The sequence below is a fragment of the Polyodon spathula genome, chromosome 6 (genome assembly GCF_017654505.1).
Source record: "Polyodon spathula isolate WHYD16114869_AA chromosome 6, ASM1765450v1, whole genome shotgun sequence".
In the NCBI taxonomy this organism is placed as follows: Eukaryota; Metazoa; Chordata; class Actinopteri; order Acipenseriformes; family Polyodontidae; genus Polyodon; species Polyodon spathula.
The window spans coordinates 71,119,907-71,138,672 of NC_054539.1; the positions used below are offsets into that span (position 1 = coordinate 71,119,907).

General features: G+C 39.0%; 1 protein-coding gene across 1 annotated transcript in view; it reads right to left on the reverse strand.

Moving 5' to 3' along the window:
* Positions 1-711: 711 nt before the first annotated feature.
* The window catches only part of LOC121317565 (methyltransferase-like protein 24), a 37,474-nt gene continuing 19,419 nt past the window's right edge, over positions 712-18,766 (reverse strand). The window contains exons 2-5 of the mRNA XM_041253641.1: positions 18,596-18,694; positions 14,418-14,557; positions 8,869-9,097; positions 712-2,013 (exon numbers count right to left, since the gene is read on the reverse strand). Of these exons, the coding sequence (XP_041109575.1) occupies positions 1,693-2,013; positions 8,869-9,097; positions 14,418-14,557; positions 18,596-18,694 (789 nt within the window). The 3' untranslated portion in view covers positions 712-1,692. The remainder of the gene's footprint in view (positions 2,014-8,868; positions 9,098-14,417; positions 14,558-18,595; positions 18,695-18,766) is intronic.

An 18,766-nucleotide genomic window follows, 5' to 3' on the forward strand; every position in this document is an offset into this window, starting at 1 on the left:
TTCATGGGCTGCCTTGCAGGTAACCCACCTGTGACGCACACTGGTAACCTTAGAAACCGGATTCAAAAACATACTAATTGGTGTTACTTGAGTGTTAATTGTTGTGTTTTTTATGTTTTGTTTTGGTTTTAATCTAAATAGAAACTAAAACTAATGCTAATTTAACAACGGTGAACTCATTAAAAACAAGAATTATTGCACTAAAAACTGATTTTAGCTGTCTAAAGTTTTAGTAGACAGGTATGCAGATTTGAAACAGTTCAGTTTCAGTGTAATGCAAAGGGGGCCTGAATGTGGTGGAATGTTTTGTAATGCTCAGCCTGTATGATGGCTCCCTCTTCTGCATTAAAAGCTTTTTTTAATTAAGTTTGAGGTTGCCATGAGGACTGAAAAAAACCCTTTGTGTTAAAAGAAAGCTTTTATTTTTTTTCTTTCTTTCTAATCCCCAAATAGTGACCAGTGAAAAACAATTTAATAATCACAAAGGACCAATTTACATTTTATCATCCAAAGGGAAGAGGATGTATTGTCTAGGCCTGAGGAGTGAAACGTTCATTCGTTCTTTGGCTGTGTGTTGTGGAACCTCCAGGAGGCTGACTTTGATACTATCCAGATGCTGTCAGCCACGCAGTAAATGGTTCATGGTTATTTTTTTTTCTTTTACTGTCAACCTTTTAGATGAAACATTCAGACTTATTCCATCTGATGACTGATATTAATATTTTATTTGAAATAATGTTTTTGCACGTAATGCCCATGCTGTGTAATAAGATTGCACTGGAATAGTTATCTGAAGCTCAGTGAATGGAGAGAAGTCTGCAGGAAGTTTAATTTAAAAGCAAGCTCACCTGGTAGTGAATGGGCTTTTAGTGTACAATCAGTAAAACAGTAAAGAGGGTTATTTGCTTGTAACATATTGTCAGACCCTTTTATGGCACTTTGATGGTGAGCCTATGTAAGCTGTAAAACTAACCTTAAAATATGGCAGAATGTCCATTTAAGGGCTCCATTCATCTGCATTCTGTTAGCATTAAAAAAAAACAGACAGAAAAAACAAAAAAAAACTTTCACGACAAAACACTGGCATTTCATAATCATCCCTCCCTCAGAAGCGGGGGTACTGTGCCATGCCTTCTGGAGTCTCTATGGACTCTGCAGAGGAGACACAATACTTTAAACTAATGCCCCCCACCACATCACACTATTGCAAGCAGGTTTTATTTTTAAGAGTGACTCCATCAAGGGAACCGTCCTGCTTGTGCACACACATGCTGAGCTAAATTCAAAGCGCGGCTTTACCAGTCACATGAATTCCGATGCCAGGCTGAATAGACATCCGCAACCTTTGCTGCCTGTTGGTTTCACTGAAAACAATTTAAGGTAAGTTCAAAGGAAGGCAGAGAAACAAATAAATGGGGAGCTTGATCAAGGCTGCAGTCTGCTTCAGTTGTGAATTCTAGTCTTTCCATGCTTGAATTTGGAATTCTTTTTGCTAATCTTCTCAGTTTATACCTTTCCACTGTTTACTGATAGATGCAAAGCGTTCTTCCAAAAAGAAAGTTCTGCCCTCAACACAGTCCTGCTGCAAGCATGAGTCACACCAAGAACAAGCGAAATTACCACACTTTCCTGTCTCACTGGAGGCCAGGTTCAACCACCCCTTTGTCTTCCCTGGACAATCTGACTGCACTCTTACTGATGCCTCCACTTGGTGTTCACCCAGCTGAGGGTGTAGCTGCTGCTGGCGTTGAGGAGGTTCTTCTGCAGGAACACTTGTGGTTTGCTGTCATCCCTGTGGCTGTGGAAGAGGCGGAAGTGGCTGCTCTCCAGCTCCTTCAGGAGACTGTACCAGTACCGCACGACTGTGCTGTCGTCCCCGCTCACCTCGAACCCGGGCCAGTGCAGATGCACCTCAAACAACAGCTGCCCAATCTCATCAATGATGTTCTCCAGAACCAGGTTTTCTAGAATCTTCCACTCGGCGCTCTCCATATCGGCCTTGAGAACGTCAATCTGCCAATGAAAATAAAGCAAGCAAATGTCATTAATGTGTTTTATATGCCTGTATGTACCATAACAACCCAATTTACACTTGAATTATTCATGAACAAGCATCCCAGGGCTCTTACTAGGTCAATAAGAATCTTGGAAATGAAACGCTGATTTTTTTTTGGTGGAAGTTTGATATTCACAAAACTCTTCTAGAGGAATGAATGAGTATAATTGTATAATTGTGAGTTGACTCATTGGTTGTTGGACTCTTGGATTAAAGTTCCAGTATTATTAGTGCCAGGAAAAGATTAAGTAAAGGTCCTCTTTGGACCACAAATGTATTTATAATCTGTGTGCCTTTATTAATCAGTTTTTCAATTAGAACACGTCTAATCAATAAAAACAAGAAGAAAGAAAAGCCCTAACCTGTCATTAGCATTTCACAATGCTTTAATGTTATGGAGGAATGCTTTGTTCTTTACATAGCCCAATTTTTTTGGCTGCAGTTTTCCTTCATAATTGGATAAACATTTCTACATTGAATACTGCCTTCAGTTCAGTCTGCACTTCCTTTCAGGCCAGCGGGGTAAGTGTGTGTGTGTGTTACCCTGTTATATATGGAGATGACTTTTGTTGTGGCCAGCTCCATGATGAGGCTTGGCTTTGTTACATAAAGGGTCACTTCTTGTTTTTGACACAGTCCCAAGCAAATGTACCTGCATGCCAATGTCCCAGTTTGTTTAGTTTTTTATTTTATTCATTAATTTTTATTTTTTTTTGCAAGCAGCTTTAGCAGATGGAGTTATGTAGTGCAGCTGCCGGTGTCCTAAACAAAACGGAATATAGTATTTCTTGTGGCATCCAGTTTCTTTACAAGCTGAGACACAAGGAGGACAGGAAGGAGACATACCCAAAAGGACATATTTCATTGTTCCCATCAGTGGTATCGGTTCTATTGGGAATCTCAGCCTGTCAGCTGTTTTTCAGATTAGTTTATTTATGCCAGGGGCTGCTATCATAGGAGACATATTGAATCTGGGTACAAATTGTAGCTCAGCTACTAACTGACTTTGGGCAAATCTGCTAGCCTTGATGTGTTTTTGTCTGAGCCAGTAGTGAGCTGTAAGGGTGGCAGTACTGCTCCCAGCTAGACCCTGCTTGAAATTTAATTATTTCCATTTGGTTGTGCTATTCTGAGAAATTATAACAGAACCCTGCTAGATATCATCCAGGTGCAATGTATGCCCACTGAAGAATCAGGTACACATCTCTTACTTTTTATATACAGCTGCTTGCCTGACAAAAACTAAAAAGACAGATACTAACCAGGGGCTGGGAGCAAAGCTTTATCACCAGCTCACCTGAGTGGTAACCCAGAGGGCTGGATCAAATACCACTAGTTTGAAATCTTAATGTTGCGTTAACTGCCTAGCAGTGGGCTTATACCATTCCAGCCATCTTTACTAATCCTGAAGAAATAAATCTGCGTAAAGCCAGTGGCAGCTGGATTGTACTGTTCCAATGTCTTTAGTCTTGCCAGAACAGACTCTTAGCTGCCAGCAATAGTTAATAGTTTAGTTTAAATAGGCAAGGTAAAGTACCCAGTATATTCACATTTCTATATCCAGTTGTTGTTTTAAAGTACTAAAACAATCACTGTAAAGTCATTGCACGTTTAACCGAATTAAAGACAGTGGGAATCAGGTAATGTGTTTTGCTTGGAAGACACTGATAAACCACATTTTCTGTAGTATAGCGGAATGCGAAGAGCAGCTGACTACGGATACAAGTCAGATTAATGATGAGATAAATAGAAGTACCAACAAGAAACTTAGTAAAATCTTAGACGCAGGATGTTTTCATCAGCAGCTGAAGACATTGCTAAGATGTATTGTATAGACTGATCTGTGTTTCTTTTTGACTGCCAGGGAGTAACAGGTAATGTGGGAAAAGATGTCAGGAGCTCAGTTTGGGTAAGATACCTTGACTATTTTAAAGAACAAAGTAAAAAAAAAAAAAAGCTTTGATTGTAAGCTTTGATCTTAAGAAAAAAACACACAACAAAAACACATTATTGTCACCAGGGAGGACAGCATTCAAGATGGCAGCAATCCAACCTAAGAATAACAACAATCGTCCTCCATGGAGGGGAAGGGGGGCTCTTTCCAGAATAGTCTTTATGCTCAGAGACCTTCTAGAAACCTCTTCCGATAATAACCCCTATCATACCCCTGAAGCCAGCTCGCTCCCTTCTTTTAAACAGGGATGGCGAGGAACTGAAAGAACAAGTACAACGGAGTACATTGAACAGGCAGAATGTTTTAATGGAGAGCTTTGTAATGAGACTGAGGGTGTACAGTGTGGGTGTGTTTGATGCTTATTACAGTAAATGTCTGAGCAGAAGACCCTTCATTACTTGTCTTTTTTTTTTGCTATGCTATTTCATTAGTGTTGCCCTCCATTGTGGGTTCCACATGCAGGCGCTAGATTTAAAAAAAAGGATAAAGGGAGAAGGATTTTCATGGCAGATATCATCTACCTGTAGGAAACCCAGTGGTTGCCTGAAAAAAAGGTTGAGCAACGTGCAGAATCAGTGAAGGCATGGACACTGCAGGCCCCGGGATCTTATTCTGTCTGGAGACTAGATGAGTATGAAGCCACATGCCACAGATTGTCATTCAATCCTAGTGTTAGTTACAGTATATTTCTGACAGGCGTCTATGGTTACGATCCCACAGATACACATAGTTTGGCCAGTTGCTATATCAATTCCAAATAGATGAATGCTGATCAATCCAATGATCTTGGGGTGCATCTTTGTGATATTAGGTCAGAGGGTTATCATTCTGTGCATCCAGTACAGAGTTGAGTATCCCAGGCTTTGCAGACACATTTTTTATATGAAAAATGTGAATTCTAGAGAACAACAATTCTTTTTTTTTTTTTTTTTTTTTAATACAAATGCATACTGTACTTCCTGGCTTGTATAAAGGGCCAGGCAGAGACCTTTAGTACTTCATGGCTGACAGGGAGGTAGCTCCTCACAGCATTGTTTGGGTATTAAGGCATGCTTTTTCCTCTATAGAAAGAGCCGGAACAGAAATGTCTAACAACAGCAAAGCTTCAGAATGACATTAACACACAGGTGTTTTCAAAGACATATTATTTCTGGTTCTTGTTCCATTTAAATAGCCCAATAGATTTGCTGCAGTCTCTGTTGTTCTGCAGAATGTAGTTCTCAGGCTCGTCTGATAGAAATGAATTTACTCTAGCTTTTTCAGACATTTTGCGAAAGATGTCTTTGTGCCGTCCTCTAATGGGTATTCATTTTTTATGTGAAAAATTCTATTTTTGATATCAGGTATTTTATTTTTGATCAAAATATAATTTTTGATAAAATAAACTGATGGTTAAATGTTAAAATAACTTATCATAGTCTGTGGCAGAGCAAAGCTCTGCCCTTTTAAATTGGCAGGGATGGGGTTAAACTTCCCCTGCCTGCCTGGGTTTATTATGTTCAGGTGGCTGGGGTTGATTAGTTGATTAGTTGATTTTGTCAATCAGCGCCCAGCCACCTGATATAAAAGGAGGCCTCTGCTTCTTGTTGGGGCCCAGCCACCTGAGGGAGAGCAGGCTGGGGGGTTGGGTGGGGGGGGGGGGGGGGGGGGGGTGGGGGGGGGGAGGGCTTGAAAGGCATTGCCCAGCCTGGAAATTTTATTTTTGTAAGTTTTGCTTTTTGTCTTTCTTTGTGTTTAAATTGTTTTGTTTTGGCCCTTGTGCCCTTTCATTTTGTGTTTATTTATAATAAAATAGTTATTTTTTTGAACTGCAGTCTGTCTCTGGGCCTCTATCCACTCGCCAGCCTGCCACATAGTCCTATTTATTTCTAGAGCTGTGTTCAGTACAGCGAGTACCTTCACCTCTCAAAAAGGTCACTGACCACCACTGATATATTTTAACAAATAATCGCAATCAATGTTTTCACACGCACTATTTTTTTGTCCTGTATAGATAAGTATATGTACAGCTGAGCCTGACCATAAAAGCATCTTCTCGCAGAGCATATTATTATTATTATTATTATTATTATTATTATTATTATTATTATATTATTATTATTTCAAACATTTAACCATTATAAAGGTTTTGCACAACAGGCCCCTTTAGCTGCAACTCACTTTGGCCAGAAATGCTGTTGTTTGATTTTCATTCAGTCAAAGTCCAAAGTGTCAAAGCACACTGCTTCTTAACCTCATAAGCCATAAATCTCCCTGAAAAAAAGCTCCTCGCTTAGAATTTGCATTAGACCTGCATTACATCCCTGGTATAAACTTGTGTAAACACACACAGCATAAACTCCTTTTGTGTGTATGGTAGAGAGGAATGTCTGATGGATCATGAATCTCCATTATGTATTCTGTTTATATACCAGGCCTCTTGTTGTAATTTAACGGTTTAATGAATTATGCCACTTGAAATATAAAAATCCCCTTTTATTTGTAGGTTTTCAGAAAGCTTTCAAGATAAAAAAATAAATAAAAATCACATGCTCAGTGTGTTTTATACTGAACAAAGTTTTATAATTTCCCCACTATTTGTGTAGAGATGTGCAAATGAGATTCCTACATACTAGCTCTTAAAGGGCTCTACTATGCTAACAGATAGAGATATATTCCACATGGGCAACACTGATAAGCACTGTGCCTACACTTATGCAGTACATGCACAATTCACTGTCAACCATGAAAGAACCAAATAAGCATATTATTGCTGTGGAGGAAGACTTTAAATACCCCATTTACCAACAAACAGTTTAAACTGGCAGACTGTGAGAAGTGCAATTCCTGTTGTCCTATCAATCACTCTGCTTTTGATAAAATTAACAGACAGCATTGTCCCTATATGTATATATACTGGGCTTTGTAATGCTAGCTCCAGGGACTCACAGGAGCCTCAAAGGGCAGGAACTTGGCTATCTTTCTCTATCAATGATGCAAACCTAGAGTCTTTATCTGGGTTACCCTCCTGGATAATTTCAATGGAAAAAAAAGAGTACTATTAACAGGCTAGCACAACTAGGCTACTGTACATTACCAGTGTAGTCTGAACATAGTGTCACTTATTGTATCCTATTAGTGGGGATGGACAAATGACAAATGACGGCGATATCTTGATTAATATAATGGGCCACCATCACAACTGAAGGCCAGTCTACCCTGAGGACATTTATGTGAAGGGCAAACAGAATATTAGCACTTAAAACTACATAATCGGATAGGAGCCACACCCCTAAAGTAAGTAAACTTAATTCTCACCAATACTTTTCTGTTTAATAATTGCTTTCAAACAATTCATTTTTCAATAAAAATAATATGTGCTGGAACAACCACCGTGGCCAAAGAGATCGATATTTTGAGATTGAGTTTTTAAAGAAAATCAATCCAATGAAATTGATTGATCTTCAAAGTTGATTCGCTTCAAGTAGTGCGTAAGACAGTTCTTAACTATGAACTAAATGTTGTCTGCACTTATTGAAGTATACCATGCTTCCATGATAAAGTAGCTATAAACACATTTTATACAAAACTACAAGGCTGTCTTGTCAGAAAACTATGGGGGTCTTTGGCATACATTTTCTGAATCACAGCTCCTTGCACAGAAAAAACACAATTGCAGAAACACTCGCAAAACATTGTCAGAGTAAACTTCAGTCTGGCATGCTGTCTGTCTGCACGTCCCTTTCAAAAAATGAGCGTTTTTGCAGCCAACCAAATGGCAGTTTTTGTTTGCAGTGTGACTGCAGCCTTTCAATTCTTTATCACTTGTGATATCTTGTTACTTGCTATCCAGCTGAAGGAAACTGTGTCTGAAAAGCATGTATTTGTATCCGAACACATTCTAAATCTAGTTTGCCTGCTGTTAAATGTATTTGCTGTGACAATTTGCTAACAGATGTTCAGATATTTTCGTCCTCGCTTTTTTCCTGCATAACATTAGCATCTTCATGCTAGCGGAAAAGTGACAGCCCTGTGCTTGCACAGGGAGATGGTTTTTTCCATCCCCTATTATAATCTTATACAGTACCAAATCAGTTTTTTAAACATAATTCCAAATGTATTTAAAATTGTTTTTACAGACTTTGTAAGTAGATTGCATTAAGGGAAAGTCTTTAAATCAATGCAAACCATAAAAATGCTTTGTCTCAAAGATGGGCAGGCCATGGCTTTTACTGTGAAATCTCTTTTATCCAAATCACCTGGAGCCATGTGGTGCTTAGCACTATATCTGTTAAAATGCAAGTGTGACATACTGACAGACAGCCGCTATATTCAGTACCTTGTGATTATGAAACATTCATCACAGTTGGACAAACATTTCTCTCGCTATATGCAACTACAGATATATATATATATATATATATATATATATATATATATATATATATATATATATATATATATATATATATACACACAGTTTATTGTTGTTATTATTATTATTATTATGCACAGCTATGCAATGGCATGTTAGGTAAGCCACTGTATTGTTTGAGAAGTCTCATAAATTATTCACAAGAGGTGCGTGTGTGTGGAGAGCTCCTGCAGCTCACCTGAATGGAGGAACAGAGCTGGAGAATCTCATCTCTAGACATAAGGAGATTCAACACGCTTTCTCTAATGCCAAAATGTCTTTGGTTGAGGTCGTTGCCCTGCCTGACTGAAGAACAGTGGCAAGGTAAACACAGGCCATCCACTGAGGTATTCTATTTTATTTTATTTGCAGCATCGTTAAGTAGGTCAGTAAAAAACAAGTTTACATTTGGATAATTTAAAGACTTTCAAGTAAGGACTTTCTGATCAAATTCTACGGTCTTACCTTTCTGTGGCCAAAGTCGTTCAAGATGGCGCCCAGCTTTTTGGTGTTGCTGTGCTGTTTGTTTGGAGGGATGGCAGGGTTGGGGTCCCTCCAGTCGATGGACAGTCGGTGGTGCCAGAGCCTCTTGGCTTCCTGAACGTGTGGCACTTTGATACTGGGGTTGAAGCAGTGGACCTCACAGCCTGCCTTGGCCAAACTCACTTCCAACTGCTTGTCCTCGCTCCCCAGCCTGCAACACACACACACAAAAACAAAAGATGGTCGCACTTACAGTACTAAACAAGGGCTATGTTATCATTTATTATTATTATTATTATTATTATAAGAAGAAGAAGAAGAAGAAGAAGAAGAAGAAGAAGAAGAAGAAGAAGAAGAAGAAGAAGAAGAAGAAGAAGAAGAATTTATAACATAGCCCTTATTTAATAATGCTCAGTTAAAGCCAGTATGAAACATAATTAAAAGTCCTATATAAATAAAAATAATATATAAAAATCTGCTGTACTGTACAATGAATGTTAGTAGACGGTGCCCCTTTGCAATATGGTCCGAACTAATCCAAATGTGTAAATTAACCTATTCTCTAATGGGAATGGACAAATACAGTAAAATGTGCCTTTTTTAACCAGATGTTGTTTTGGGGATGGTTAGTAGGACTGCTGGTCACCTCATATTTTGGGCACTGATTTATCATCATAGCTAATACTTGTTACTCAACTATTTCTGCATTTTGCAAGCTTAGTCTTAGGCTCAGCCCTGATCCAGCTGGTGCCTAGTGGGTGCTGCCTAATAAAAATGGTCACTGCCTTCTGAGCCAAACTGCTGGCTGTGAGTAACACATGTTTTCAGCCGCACCCACAAGCTCAAGTGCAATAGCAGTCCACTGTTTTTTGGACCAGTGCTAGTATTTTTTTGCATAACAACACTGAGGCTGTAAATACGACTTTCCTGCTGGACTACACTGTGTCATACATGCAAGACAACCTACACCTGGAGGGTAAATGGATCCTGTGAGTGATCTTTTTGAAAATCACACCACTTATTGTATCTTGAGGAGACAGACCGAGGAAACTGTTCATTTTCTTTACCATCATCTGCCTTTCAAATAACATTGCCTGGGTAGTCGTTACTGCTAGATAGTGAACAGGTGCCAATTCAATCACAGTGGCTGCTTCAGCAAAGAGCACTGGCCTAACCTGTACAGTTTAAATGTAGATTTCTTATCCTATGCACACAATATAAATTGAACCAGTGTTTGTATTTGCATAATCTCTTCCTACAAGCTCAGGGAGAGAGAGTTTGAGAAATTTACACCAAACAATCTGGGGGTGCAACCCTTTGAGAGGTGAAAACAAAATGGTTGGCTGAATGTTGCACTGTAATGAAGAGAGACAGACAAACTCTGGAATAAGTTTCCTTAAAGCTGAGGGAACACAAAGCCATTGGCTTGGCACATTAGGGGAGACTTGAAGTTTGATACAGCACAGTTGCCTCAAACTGAGTCTCCCGGTCTACTGGAACCACGTTTCACGGCTGACAGAGTTTGGGTAAGCCTTCGTCTTTATTATAGCCAGCAACTGAATAAAACATCTTACAATCAGCCATGTAAAACTGCATTTGGTATTTTCATTGTACACATTCTGTGAATAAGTAATATTACTCAGGATGTGCTGTTAATGTTAGGTATCCCTATCCCACTCCATGTTGCATAAACACAAAATATGTACCGCTTAAATTAAGACCAACATCTTAAACTGCTTAGAGATACAGCACTATAGCTTGCAGTGATGTGGAAAGCTGTCTCACCATTATTTTATAGTTCATCTCCTGTTAAAGTTTTATGAGGATATCATTTTTTCTTTCTACAGATGAGGTATAGCAGTTGTTTTTCCCACAGCACTATTTCATATTGATTAGTCTTCTGAGACTCCTTTTATTTTGTTTGGAATATGAAAACTAGATCCCTCATGCTGTGAAAGCAATGCTTTATAGTATAGATCATGGCTTTCAAGTTATTTTCCCAGAGGGCTGTTAGAACCCAGGGCATATTCATTTTAGTCTCTGCAAATGTTTCAGATATATTAAGCTAATTAGGAAAACCGTAAGGAGGCTTTCCTATTGATGTATTCATGGGTGAATAAAGTCCTGAATGGAAGTTGAATTCCTTTGGGATGATTGGATTGCCATATCAGCAAAACACCAGAGAAAGTATCAGGCACTCACAGTCACAGTCAACATAAAACATACAGTTACTGTTTTGAACATTTGACACATCGATCATGTAACTAATAACTTATATTCATATGCTCATGACAAGGTCTAATTGAATGACCTAAAGAGGGATGAATTTTAATACCACCGTCTTAAAATGTATAAACCTCAGTTTCCTCACCTCATTTTACTGTATGTATTTACTGTGCTCAATAATGATAATAAGTGGGTCAATACAGCACCCCTACAGCAATGGTGAAATACTATGTTTCTTGTAAATGCTTCAGTGTCCTGTAACACTAAGATTCGACTCTGTGTATAGCAATATAATTGATATAAGGGAATTCTGCATTGTGCACATTTCTCAAAAGTGGAACCCTTCCTTGAGAAATAAAGGTTTCCATATTTATTAGTTAATTCAGTAACTGGCATCTTGCTGCTAATGATTTGGTGTGTCGAATTGATAGCAGCAAAGAAAGCTGTGGAAGATGCTAAGGCTGCTCTTCAAATTGGAGATATTATGGGAAAAGTTCAGCATGGAAAAGGAGGTCTTGGTCTCCGTTCAGCTCCTCCTACATGGCACAAGGCAACCCCAGTTCAACAGAGGAAGCTGTTAGTTAACGAGGTAAGAAAGCAGGAGGAGAGGATGAGGTGTGTAAGGGCAGTTTCCCATGCCAAGCAGGGAGAATGGATGAGATGGGAAAGTGTGGAACAACGCAAGATTTGCTGGCAAGATCTATGGACAATGGAACAGAGCAGGATCAGTTTCCTCATTAGATCAGCATATGATGTTCTCCCATCACCACAGAACCTAAACCTCTGAGTGGGTGAGGATCCCTCATGTCCTTTGTGTTCATCACCTGCAACATTAAGGCATACTTTGACAGGATGTAGGGTGAGTCTTAGCCAAGGATGGTTTACTTGGTGCCTTGACCAAGCTGCAATGTTTGGCCTTAGCATTGGAAGACAAGTGTAAACTGACCAATAAGTTGCCACCATTTCCATCAAAGTATTACACACAAAAGACAATATTCCTCCATCCAGGAGAGCAACCATTAAGAAAAGGTGTTAAAACCAAGCCTCGCCCAGGACAACTGGAAGCTGCTAGAGACTGGAAGATGCTGGGAGATGTTGGTCAAGGGCTTATTTTTCCACCTGAGACTGCCACCACTAACCTTCGACCAGACATTGTCTTGTGGTCTGGATCAGCACGCCTTGTTCATCTGGTGCCATGGGAGGATACTGTCAATGAGGCGTATGAGAGGAAGAAACTTTGGTATGCTCAACTAGCTGCTGAAGTGGACAAGTGAGGATGGAGAGTCCGGGTTTACCCAGTGTAGGTGGGTTGTCGAGGATTTGTGGCACACTCTACAACCCGGTTTCTCAGAGATGTCGGGTTCAGTGGCCAAGAGTTGCGTCGCACAGTGAAGATCTGAAGCAGCAGAAAGGAGCAGTAACTGGCTGTGGTTGAGAAGGAAAGATTACGGAAGGGGATATCAAGTACAATAGAAAGAAAGCAACGCTGATGTACGGGTAAGTAAGCTGGGCTGAGCTGAGTGGGGGATGGAGGGGGGTGATGCTGGGATGCCAGAATCACTGTTGAGCTCTCTTGAGGTGTCGTGGGCTAATAGACAAAACACAGAGGACGGAAGGTGCTCACTTGAAGACCCCAGAGATGTACCCTACTTAGCTCAATCCAGATGGTTGTCATGCTGATCCGCTGGGGAGACCGCACTGGGTTGATCCCCGGAGCCAGCATTGCAGCCGTTGTGTGTGCTGATGCACTGGGGAGGCAAAATAAGCTGATCCAGCATTACACTTCAGCCTTCAACACCAGGCAGAAGGATATCTACATCATCAGATAGAAAGCAACGCAAATGGATGGAGACGCAGATGGATCACGTTAGTTTACTGTAGTTTGGTGCTTATCTTGGCGAGAGCTGAGTTCAGATCAACATGAAATTTAACATCTACTCTCATGTAATGGAAATCATGTTATTTGATGATGGTGTTTTTTTTTTCTATATTGCAAACTGGCCTGCTGGCATTATAATCAATGTTATTGTAAAAAAAAAAAACTGCACTGACAGAACTAGATCGTTCTATTATATCTTTCACTAGGATTGTTGATTTGTTCTTTTAGAAATTGCAGCAGGATGAAACATTGCATAAAAAGTTCTACTACCTGGTTTAGCATCATGATTATTGCATGAACTAATATGCATAGCATAGATCTCAAGAGGTGAATAGACACTTGGAATATAATAAAGTCCAGCTATATGTTATGTTCTTGAACCTTGCTGTGAGAGGCACAAGGAAAACATCTACTAACACTCACAAGCCAAGCTGAAAGAGCCTTGTGTGATGGTGTACATAAAAGGGTAAATTGATTAAAACTAGCCAGAGTGCTTCATGTGTTTTGCAAATTTAGGAAACAACTTGGTATGCCTTCAATAGCTCATGCATGCATAAATGGTTTGTTTTTGCAAATTAGTAAATGTGTGATATGTAATGAATCCACTCATTTACATGAATATTTCAATAGCACTTATCTTCCATAACAATAGTATCAAAGTGGCAGTTTGGAAACAAACATACGTATCCCAGCCAAAGGGCAGTGGAAAGTAAAATATTCCTGTTAGAAGCTAACCAATGTTATTAGATTTTGTTATGAGATTTACAGTTAGTTGATACAAGAAGAACTATTTCATGCTTCGATAATTTGCATTTAAACCATTAAATATTCTACTTATTTCACAGCTTAACTTTCTACCACTGGGGGGGTGTATCAGTAATATTAGAGCAGTTTTCAAACCAGCTCTAAACTAAGCACTTGGTGCTTCTGCACCAAGTCTCACTTCCCAATGCAGCCCAGGGGCCTTTCTATGTAAATGTAACGGTTAAGTATATATGAAGAGATCTCCATGAAGAGGCAAGGGATTCTTGCCATGACCTTACAGAGACAAACTACGAAGCACCATTATATTAAGAAGGTGAATAAAGAAACATTTTCCACTTTTCCTAGAGAACAGCAAGAGCTCAGTAAAGAGTATCTATCCTGCCCCAGCACACCTGTGTTATCTCTCATCGAGTCTAGTAAGGGCTACTTATTCTGGCACATTACCAACAGGCAGCTGTAAAAGAAGATTGGCTGCTTTTCTACTCTTAATAGCAGCATTAATGTGTAAGCCAGTTATAGCTTTCCATCTGCATTTGATAAACTGGTAATAATGTGTGTAGCAATCCCACTAACATTACAACCTAATGACATTTTGGGTACATTTTAGGCTGAGGATTTGTTAAGAGAAAAATAAACCTGAAGCCTTGCAATCCACTCTTACCCCAGGGAATACACTCGGCATTGCTTCTTCTTAATTTGCTGAGCCAGGCTGTATCTCCCATCCAGGCAGGCCAGCCACGGCGACCCTGTGATCCAGGGGTTATTAATCACTCCTTTCTCCAGTGCATTTCCACAGGAAATCTGCTGAATGACAGAAGCTGCGATGAGTTCACTTATTTAAATGGCTTCATCCTCATACAGTATATTTCTAGCCAGTGGCCACAGACCCCCGTCCATGTTTTCAGAAAAGTCTTTGACTGAATGAGGAACAGAGAGTGCATTTTAAAAAGTCCTTAAAGATATTTAGTGGTGTCTTACAAGTCACTTACAAACTCTGAGCATTAACAATCTAGACATGTACAGAAAGCTTTGTTTCTAAACATTGTTTTAATGACAGTATGGCTTATATATCGTATTACCAAGGAATATAAAAACAATAAGGAAAAAACCTTCTTCAAACAACCCATATTATTTTGTGCTACAACAAATGTTTTATATTTCAACAGGTCCTTGTGGACTTCTTCCTTCACTGTATACATTTACTGACAAAGAGGTTTTTTTTTAAACTGTTGTATAATTTATCCAGATATATTTACAAAAACAGATGTGTAAACCAATTGAAGGCATCACTTTTAATGGTGGTATATATGTAGTTTATATAACAGGGCTTATCACGGATCGTTACTATGGAATACCATAATACATCTGGATTTCAAATTCGTACTGCCCAATGGCATTCTAAAGCAGTATAGTATTAATCAAACTGATAGTGCTGCAAGCCAATTTATTATGGTTACATCATTGATTTGAAAGAAGAAGAAACAGGACTGTAAATTTTAAATCTGTCAACAGGGTTAGTTTGTCAAGCTTTTTTTTTAACTGTTTTAATTCATTATTTTAGAAACTGTAAAAGTCTTTCTTTGTCTTAAATTATATATAGCAGGTTAAACGTAGTGGTAAGAAGATGCTGCCAAGTATTTTGGATCTCCTTGTAATTATGGCTGATTGCACAATATAGCCATAATTCCTGTATTGCATAAAATGTCAGCACTTCAAAGTCATGTTTGCATCAGTATGATCATATTAATATGATACATAAATATAATAAAAGGATAAAAATAAAAAACATTTTAACATCAATGCCAATCAATAAATTAATGAATTACACTGAACTCTTGAATGAATGGTATGAGTGAAAATGGGTTGAGTATAACTTATTGAGGCCATAGGGTTGAAACTGTTTCTGATTCCTCTCACAATATGATCTTGCTAGCATTCTAAGAACATTCCTTAGACATTAAAGGGTTATGTTCACATTTTGGATCTCCTAGCCGCTGACAAGATACTAATACTGTGTAAAACTGAGGTAGTGGTTTGCATCCAGCCCTTGCCTCTCTATTTAGTTTAATGTGCTGAGATGCCAAGCCATTACACTCACTCATACGAAATTCCGATAATAAATATTCAAATCCTGCATTTTGCTCAAAGAGTAGCTTCTCCAAGCTTTAACACAGGCTCTCCTTGAACATAATTACCAGCTGACACATAAACTGGGGCTGGGAAGTTTACTCAAATCAGCAAGAGAACTCCTCAACTCCAGGGAAATATACACACCAGAAAGATTTTTTTGTTATTTTAGTGTGGGACAGATTTGAATAGACAAAATATTCAAAGGCATAGGTCGGCATTTGCTTTATAACAATGTAAAAAGCTGTTTAATGTCATATTCTTGACACATTTTGGACAAGGAACATTTCTGCAAGCTTTTTCAAAACATCATTTTCTTGCAATATTTAGGGCTAATCAGGGTTCATATACAAGAAGATGTAGTTTAAATAAGTAACCACTATACAAAACCTGGCTACAAGCACAATACTGCTCTAAAATCCACATTCCAGATGAGTACCATAAAACTTCTGTTGTTGGAAACCTTTCCATTTTTGTCAATAAACCTAACTTTCTGTAAGCCATTAAACTCAATGGGATTCAGCCTGCAGCTAAATACTTCAGCACATAAATCCAGGCGTGCCCAGCAACAGTGATGATTGCACAAATAAAAAATGACATCATACATCACCCAACAGCTTTCAATTGAGAATACAAATCTGCTGCTCAACAGGCGGATCATATAAGAGTTGAAACATGCAGGATACAAACATCAAATGGATGTTGTGGAACCAGAACAGGTCCCCTATAAAAAAAAACAACTTGGTATTCAGGCAAGGCAATTAAAAATGACAGAATGCTTGGTTATATAGTAAAATATGTAGTGTATATAAATCAAGGGAGGTATAGGTGAGCTTGTATCATGCTCATGTGAGACCATTCTTGAAATGCTGGCTTCAGTTTTGGTCTCCAACCTATAAAAAAAAGAAAAATACTGCATCTTTGAAGAAGCCCAGAGAAATGAAGCTAGTCTCATCCCAGGGCTCAAGGAGAGGTCCACAAAGCCCGGCCTGGGCACTATTTCAAACAACATAGAGACCAGAATCCGAGGGAAACAGACCTTGTTTCCATGGACAGCCAACTCAAGGCAGCCTATTTGGTATGAATTCTTCCAGAATTCAAGTTAATGGGCAACTCGAGTTGGTGAAAAAGGAGGCTTTTCCATGGTTTTCCGAGTTACCCAAGTTATCACATGAATTGGGCAGGAGATACTTGCGAGCTAAAGGTCAAGACATGCATTCGCTACACTTTTTCACATAGACTGGTGGGTTAGGTGGCCTAGCCATGAGCTGCTGATTTATTGGGATCCTCAGTAGCAGTAGCGGCTCCTGACTTTTTATTATACGCAATAAAGCAGTCAACCATGTTTTTTCATATCATGAGCAATTAAAAAGGCAATTTTGTTTTGGTCCTCCCTGAGGAAGATGGCCCAGTTTAGGTTTTTGGCAATCTTTATTGTTGTTTTTTATTCTTATTTTTTCCTCAGTGAATGAGATGGTAACAAAGCAAAAACCTGGGTGGTAATATTATTTTTTATCATGTGCAGAAAACCACATAGCCAGATAATTTTTATGATAAGAACCCAAACTCCCTCCCTCTTGAAACTACAACAATCTGAGCCAAACAGGAATGCTCCTGGGCATAACAAAGGACATGAAGGGGTTTGTAACAGCATAGCAGTACAGTATTTAAAATACGGGAACAACTCAAATACGTTTCTGTTCTACATAAATTGATTGTAGCGTAGCTAACAAAATAATTCTGTAAATCTTATCCATTTCTTATAAAGATGTCAAATCTCGAAAGAAGATTGCATATGTATTTTTTTTTCTCTAAAACATGATATTTGGTATAACTGATAGTGGGGATTGGTACATCTAATAAGTACCAGTGAAATGATCCTGTCCATGCCCACCAAAGACCTAAACAGCTCCTTGAGGGTGGTGGTGTTGATTGTATAGATCATCACACACAGGCCCGACAGGTCCAGAGGGTCTCATGTGCCTCAACCATCAGCCAGAAGGACTGTTACAACAGTGGGTGCTATTTCACTGTAGTGCCTGCCTGTACAGCCACGCTCTGCTAGACAACGCTGTAGAATGTAATAACAGAATTGAGAGGTCATTGTTTAAACTGTTCGTTATGGTTTAAACAAATACCTCTGTATTTCCAAGATATAAAAATGCATCCCTTATCTGTCGTAATATCAGTTTAACTCTATAGGGACTGCCCAGTGTTAAATATCCCCCCCGGCAACCTGACCTTTTAAATATTTTAATCAGGCACTGTGCAAGATAGCCCTACTTACGATACACCATTGGAAAGAGGAGCATTTGAGCTTTAAAATGAGGTCCTACTTGTGTATTTCCAGTATTGGGGACCTATTTTCAGTTCAGTTCTAACCTTCAGTAAGTTGTTAATAAAGAGAGTAATGTAAGGAATAGCAATAAGCAATGCAGCATGAATCAGCAATGCCTAGTCATGGGCAGGTGCTTGTAACCTTCAAATTATTAAAAATGTGTTGCAAAGAGGACCCTATATGTTGGTAATTCAATTCCCAGTTCAGATATAGGTTTACTGCTTGATCTTTGCATTGAGCCTGACCTAGCTGTATAAACTTGTACAAGCACGGTCCCTATGAATAGCAACATTAACGTTTTTTATTTTAACCAGCTTCTTCTTGTTTTGACCATTGCAGATAAAAATATTTTTTAAAAAGTAAACGAAACTCACCTGAGGACTAGTGATATAATCCAGGAACCGCTTTGCTTCATCCTCCAAGGAATGAGTTGGACTGGCCCAAGGCTGCAAGTCAATGTGCCATCGCTGGGACTGTAACACAGGAGAACAAAAACACAATTACAATGTGCTTCACAGAGACTGTAACACAGGAGAATAAACATA